We start from the raw sequence: 7,121 nt of genomic DNA on the forward strand, positions 1-7,121 counted from the left end.
GTGCTTACAAAAAAGGAATCTCGGACAGCGAGGAATGCAGAAAATGTTGGGAGCAGGGTTCAAGGGAAACTGTAGAGCATCTCCTTTGCGGATGCCCTGCATTATTCAAAACACGGGTAAAATAGCTGGGGTCACCACGAATTGGGTGGATTGGAAATGTTTCCTTAATTTTGCGATAGAAGCGGGCACCATGCGGTTGGACTATTTCAGGACGCATAACTAATGAAGAACTCCATCTGGTATCGCTATGGGCCGAACTGGTCTACAAGTCAACCAGGTCAACCTAACCTAACCCATTCTATATTAGAATAAAACTAAAAGCGGTGTTGACGCAATGGATAAAATGTTGTCTAAACAGTCAACCAAAAGAGCAACAACACGTGGGCCTTTGGCGATGTTTTTCAATTTGTTGGACATTTCAGCGCTGGCAGCTTTTCGAACAATTTTTGATAGGAATATGAACTGACTATATAATTTAAGGCGAGCCGATCTCTGAACCCGACAGTGAAGATGAGTTTCAGGCTAATGATGAGCCACAACAAGATGTTACAGGGCGCATCAAGAAAAAGGGTGAATTCGACATGCGCTTCCGAAGCTCGAAGAGAAAGAAGAGAAAAAACGCGACCTACGTGAAGGGATGTAGTGAGCAAACGCATTCTTCTTTAACTTCCACATGTAATATTTTTCATTAGGACTATTTAGAAAATATAGTTTACGCCAACTCAACCCCTTTAAATGAAACTCACTCAAATATTTCGACTAAAGCGCGAATTGTTTTCCATTTCAAAGAGTTGTGTTCCGAAATTGAGTCACATTCGACGGTTCCCGTTTTGCCTCGCGGTGTTCCAGACGACAAGTTTGCGTATATTGGGTACTAAACTGATCAGATGAAAATGTTTATTTCCTATTCACCTTCCACTCCTGCCTTTCAGTGGTACATCTTTTCTCTGAGCAATATTTTTCATTTAAAAAAGGCCAACCAATTTGGAGACGATTCGCGAATAATCGCAAAATATGAATCTGCAATTTACACTGCCACAAAAAAAAGAACAAATGACTATTTTTAAGAACACATTGCTAAATTTTTTCATTGCAAAGAATTAATTTTCGCGAAGAAAAGGTGGAACTGATTCAAGTACCCAGTAGTTTTGTTTCTTTTAAAAACGAATGCCAGAAGTTCTAATGAAACCAGGAACCTTTAATGCTTCTACAAAAAAAAAAAAGTATTGCTTGCTTAATTTTTAATTATCTACTAGAAAGCTTGCCTTCTGTGAGCGTTGAAGTGAACTACATGCAACAGGTGTTCCTTTGTGTTAAATGCGATTCAGAATATTTTTTAAGTTTGCCTGCAGGTGTTAAAATGGAAGCGAAAAAATTATTGTTAATTCATTTTCTGGCTATGAACACAGAATTATTTTAACACTATTGTTAATTATGCACACAGATTTATAAATATAAATATGCATGTATTGCGCATTAGGGTGCACCACTCTCCATTTAAAAAAATCGATACGGGTTTTTTGTCTGATTTAGAAAGTTTCTTATATTTTAAGACTTCCGGCAAAATATTTCGGAAAAATATTAAGATTTATGAGAGCTGGGCCGATTTCAAAGTATCTCCAAAAATCTCATTATTTTGATTCCGTTGATAAAATTTATTATTATTCTTTATTATTCTCTCCTATCATCTGAGGAAATTTTTAAGAAAAATTGCTTGCAACCTACTTTTATTTAGGAATTTTTAGAGGAATTTTTAAATTAATGCATCTCTAATAAAACGTAATACGAGGGGTGCCTTTTATATGTCGGAATTAGAGAACAAAAAGAAATTTTAATAATCGAAAATCACTTTATTGTTTTTCAAAATATTCTCCATAAAGATCTATACACTTTTGCATGCGCTTGAACCAATTGTCTAAGCACTTTTGCCACTCTGAATGAGGTACCTCCAAAACATGCATTCTGAATGTCGCAACCGCTTCTTCAGGTATCGAAAAACGTTGACCTCTCAGTTTGTTTTTTACGTACGGGAATAAAAAGAAGTCACTCGGTGCCAAGTCAGGACTATACGGCGGATGCAGTTGTTTGAGCCGATGTCTGAGAGCTCGCATTGTCCTGGTGAAGAGTGACCCGTCTTTGGCGATTGGTTTTCCTAATTTCTTGGAAGACAACTGGCAAACAAATGGTTGTCTACCACTCAGAATTTACTGTTCTACGTTGTTCTAGTGGTACGAAAATGTTCACGATTTAATTCCATTTTTGGACCGAGATGAATACTTTAAGTTACTGTAAACAACACATTTGTGCAGCGCTGGTATTTCAAAACGTTCTGAGTACGTAAAAGCCAAAAAAATGCCAAAGCTGTCAGTTGCCAGATTGCAACACCAGGGTTGCCAAATCCCGACATATAAAAGGCACCCCTCCTACTTTTCCGAAAAATTTGGGATAAATCTTAAAATATAATAATTTTTGAAATATTTAAGAAAACCTACAACTTTTATTTTGGTGCGGCATCCTAATGTACATATGTATGTATATAATTGACAGACGAGTTGAATACAATTAAATCCCTTTTCAAACAGATTTTCGTAAAGAATCCACCTTGGCTCAAACGCCCCTTTCCTATAAGGCAACGCACGCTGTGTTCTAAAAAAACCCGAATTGTTTATAAAAAAATGATAAAAAAAGTTTCGTTCGATAAACATACTACCTCAGAACCCTACTGCGAAATAATAATGGAATTTGGATGTAAATAAGTTTAAGAAAGATCTTTGGCCCAATAAGAATGGAGATGATGGTACCTATAGAACCCGATTGAACTCTGAACTGAACGATGTAACTCAGAACGAGACAGCTGTGCGTTTTGTTAAAGCACAGCGCATAAGATGGCTAGGTCATGTGATCCGTATGCCTGTTGACTGTACCGAGAAAGAAAGCCTTGACGGGAAAGCTAATGGGCGTGAAGGTCAAAGGCAGACCGAGCAACCGTTGCATAGACGCAGTGGAACACGATCTTAAGAAGCTGCGAATACGTAACTACGAAGCAACAGTTCAAGATAGACCGCTTTGGAGGAGCATTTTGAAGGAAGCTTTGACGCACCCCGAGTTGTAACGCTTTAGTGCGATCAGAAAATGTGTTTCACACAATGAGCTGCGATTGACTATTGTTTGTTGAACTTAGTAAATTTGTTCCGAAACAAATGAAATGCCTACTAATGTAGACGGTGATGATTGTTTATTCCGTACACAAAATTATGAGGGTCACAAGCGATTTTCATCGGGTTTAGAAACGCTTGGCGCCGATGAAAGGCCAGGTCATCCACAGAGTAGAATATCCCTGGAAAGCATTGAAAAGTTTCATGATTTTAATATGTAAAACTAAAAAGAAATTGTCTGTGAAAATACATGGAAATTATTCTCGAATATCGGATTGTAAATTTACCAAGCGCACTCTGAATGCCCCTACTGACCAACAAAAAATGCAATGCACTTTTTTATTTAATGCCATATTTAACTTTTGTTCAAAAACATATTTTCATAGTGATTAAATTTAGCCAAAAACAATGTAAATAAACAATGAAGGTTGCAAGCACAAAAAAAAAACAAGTGCACCTCCTCTTTATAAGCCAGCCATTTAATATAAAATTTTTCCCTATAAAAGCGCCCTCTGAGCACTTAAAATTTATTAGTAACTGGAATCACTTCTATCCAATACCAGGAGCTGTTTTTTTGATCGTTCACAATGAAGTTTCTTGCTTACTTTTTGATCTTAGCAGCTTGCGTTTTCCTTGACCAAACTGCAGCTCAGTGCCCGAATCAACCACGTAAGTAAAATGAAAATATATGCAAGTAATATTGAAATCTGTGTGGACCAATTATAAATATTTCTAAATAATTATTATATCCGCAGCACGCACCGTATGTGGTGGGCTACCTCATAGCGGAGTCGGTGGCAGAGGATGCATACCTGGCACCAGATGGTGGTACAATCCGGCAACTAGAAATTGTGCCAGCTTTCACTATTTTGGTTGTGGTGGTAATGCGAACCGTTACTGCTCACTTGCAGACTGCCGACAAAGATGTGTACCGCGTGGCTAGATTTTGACTTACAACTTTCACTTTGAATGTACTGCACTGCATGCGTGTATGTATGTATGTATATATGTCGGCAAAGCAATAATAAAGTAAAGAATCTCTTTGTAATCAGAATCATTACTTCTGATTTCCTTTCATTTAATAACATAACTGTGGATCTATAATAGCGAACCAAATACCAAACCTTTGTATTAAAGTGTGATAGTCAAATCTCAAAAAGATTAAGCTACTTAACCCTTACTTGCGGGTTATGATCATCGTGCAGGATGATCATGGACCGTTGGAAAAAAAAACACTTTTTTTAATACGCCAGAGAGATCTCGTTTTATTCTATTTCCATTTAAACCAGTCATTATTGGAAAGTCATCTAAAAGAGTAGCAGAATTGCAAAATTAGAAAAGTTGCGAAAAGCGAAAATGTTGACTAAAAAAAAAACACTTTCAGAACACAGGCCCATCCTTCAATCCAAAAATATAATATTAAACATTCCTAAACCTATTAAAGCCACTATAGCTTCAACATGAAATTCTTTGTGTACTCTCCAATATTGACACTCCGCCTATATCTTAGCCAAGCCCGGGCTCAGTGCTCGAACTCAGCAATTAAGTATTAAAATTTGTATGTTATCGGGCCAGAAACCGTTGATGGTGCGCTAGAGAAATTAGCGGGAAGCAGACGAATGTGGGTACGTGAAAATAAGCTGACGGGAGTACCAACGAGATACTGACTACTTACTACTGACCATATGGCCAGCAGCTAAGCGGACTCGCTTAACAACTACGGAGCTGAGATGCGGTAGAGAGAGAGTCCATATCAGAATCCTACGAAAACTACCTTTTTTACATCGGGAACAGCATTTCTTGAAGGACTTGTGTAGTCTAGGGTCAGAGTTGCTCATCAGTTGAGTGATTTAATTATATGCAAGATTAAAACTGTGAGCCCATATGGTTGGTCCGGTCCGGTCTCAAGTGTGCAAGATCTCGTTGGATGAGAACGAAATTTGTCAGTGTAAAGCTCTAACAATGACATGGAGCTCTCCTCTCAGTGTATTTCCGCCATGAAAAAGCTCCTCATGTCATTCGGAGACGGCATAAAGCCGTAAGTCTTTCCATTGGTAGGAAAACATCACGAGGCACACAACAAATTGGGGGAGGAGCTCAGCCAAGCCCCACACATCAAAAGATGTTTTCGTGACGAAACCGATATACAGTTGTACCTCGATTAACCGGGTTGCTCGGGACCGGGCTCAGCACGGATAATCGAAAACACGGTTGAAAGAGGTTTTTTGAAATACATATTCAAAAATTTTATTATTTTTATTTATTTTTAAAAAGAACATGTAAATTTGCATCTATTAACATACTTATGAATACAGATACATATCTTATTACTGTTTTTATAATATACTTTCATATACATACATATAGGTACATAAATGCATATTTATATTAATTTAAAATATTCGTTTAAAGTAGTTTGTCTTTTAGAATTCATTTGTTCCTTAAGTAAATGACTTTGTATGCGATACACTTGTATTTTGTCTGGTTCTGAAATACCTGTACCAGTATAGTTTTCTAAGAACTTTAACAAAACACTACTAGCCTCTATTGCTTGAGCTAATGTGGGGGTTTCTACCGTATTACCTCCATCTGATTCCTCTGAATTTGACTCAAGCTCATATTCTTCTGTTTGATTGACCATGTTAACGATTTCATCATCAGATACAATAGCAAACGGTGCGACATCAATATCGCACTCCATCCACTTTGAGATAGCATCAGCTGTAAAACCAGGTGGTATTAATACATCTGATTGTATCTCAATACTAAAAGTTGAATCATTTTCATCATCTTGAGATAGTAAGTTATTCCAAACTTTATTTAAAACACGTGGGGTTACAGAATCCCACGAAGTCGCTGCTGTCCATAAAGCTGACTTAATGTTCAAAGATTTAACAAATTCGTGTCGACTATTAGAATCCACAAGTTTTTGCACGATAAATTTACGGTACTGGCATTTGAAACTCCGAATGGCTCCTTGATCCATAGGCTGAATCAAAGATGTACAATTCGGTGGTAGATATTTTACTGTAACATTATCAGATATCATTGCATTTACATCCGGGTGTGCTGGACAGTTGTCTAATAGCAAAAGAACTTTGCAATTCTTTTCGAGACCAATGCGTTGTAAATGTTCTCTTACCTCTGGTACAAAATTGTTGTTAAACCACTCCAGAAATAGCTCTTGTGTTACCCAAGCTCTCTTATTAGACTTATAAACTACAGGAATGTATTTAACATTTTTTAAACATCTTGGATTAGCACTTTTTCCTATTATCATCAATTTACACTTGTGAGTCCCAGCTGCATTTGCACAAAGTAAAGCTGTGATTCTTTCCTTGGACTCTTTGTACCCCTCAATAGAATATTCATCACCACTCGCCAACGAATTTTGGGGCAAACACTTCCAAAATAGACCGGTTTCGTCTGCATTATAAATTTGTTCAGTTGTAAGTTGTTCATTTTTAATGTATTCGTTTAAGTCTTCCACAAACATCGTTGCAGACACATAATCAGCACACTCCTTTTCTCCTGTGGATTTCAGCCTACGAATTCCATGCCGATTTTTGAATTTTTCCAGCCAACCAGATGAATACTTACACTCGGAATTTATGTTTAATTTACCATGAAAATATTTTGCCTTCTCAGTAATCATTTCGCCTAGAAATTGCAGGAAATTTTCAGTTTATGTGGATGTCTGGATTTGAGTAATATTACCTGTAATGGGACATCCCTTAAATCTTTCTTGTCGAAACCATTCATATGTTGCAAAATCAACCTTTGGATTTTCGGATTTTTTCAGAGTATGTCTATTTTTTAAACCGTGAATTGAATCACTTTCCGATTCATATTTCAAAATTTTTTCTTTGTTTTTTATTAAGTCTCGTACAGTTTGTTTGCCAACACCATATTTTTCAGATAAAAAATGAACGGATGGGTTCTTGCGATATTCGTTAATCAGTTCTA

The 7,121-nt window shown here is 37.0% G+C and overlaps 2 protein-coding genes across 2 annotated transcripts; one reads left to right on the forward strand and one right to left on the reverse strand.

Annotated features, from left to right (window-relative positions):
* The first annotated feature begins 3,665 nt into the window (after positions 1 to 3,665).
* LOC128865024 (male accessory gland serine protease inhibitor-like) lies at positions 3,666 to 4,203 on the forward strand. The gene is made up of 2 exons (XM_054104888.1): positions 3,666 to 3,824; positions 3,911 to 4,203. Exons 1-2 carry the CDS (start codon positions 3,743 to 3,745, stop codon positions 4,096 to 4,098), a joined length of 270 nt encoding a protein of 89 aa, XP_053960863.1. The 5' UTR covers positions 3,666 to 3,742; the 3' UTR covers positions 4,099 to 4,203.
* A 1,335-nt stretch (positions 4,204 to 5,538) lies between these two features.
* Positions 5,539 to 6,810, reverse strand: LOC128864612 (jerky protein homolog-like). Its single transcript, XM_054104372.1, has one exon. It carries the CDS (start codon positions 6,808 to 6,810, stop codon positions 5,539 to 5,541), a length of 1,272 nt encoding a protein of 423 aa, XP_053960347.1.
* Positions 6,811 to 7,121: the final 311 nt, after the last annotated feature.

This window comes from Anastrepha ludens, chromosome 5 (genome assembly GCF_028408465.1).
Source record: "Anastrepha ludens isolate Willacy chromosome 5, idAnaLude1.1, whole genome shotgun sequence".
Lineage (NCBI taxonomy): Eukaryota > Metazoa > Arthropoda > Insecta > Diptera > Tephritidae > Anastrepha > Anastrepha ludens.

Bases quoted from the DNA above. Each gene is read 5' to 3' on its own strand.
- LOC128865024 (XM_054104888.1), top strand. From the start codon at position 3,743: ATGAAGTTTCTTGCTTACTTTTTGATCTTAGCAGCTTGCGTTTTCCTT. The intron at 3,825-3,910 runs GTAAGTAAAATG...TTATATCCGCAG, and splicing joins TCAGTGCCCGAATCAACCAC to CACGCACCGTATGTGGTGGG.
- LOC128864612 (XM_054104372.1), bottom strand. From the start codon at position 6,810: ATGATTACTGAGAAGGCAAAATATTTTCATGGTAAATTAAACATAAAT.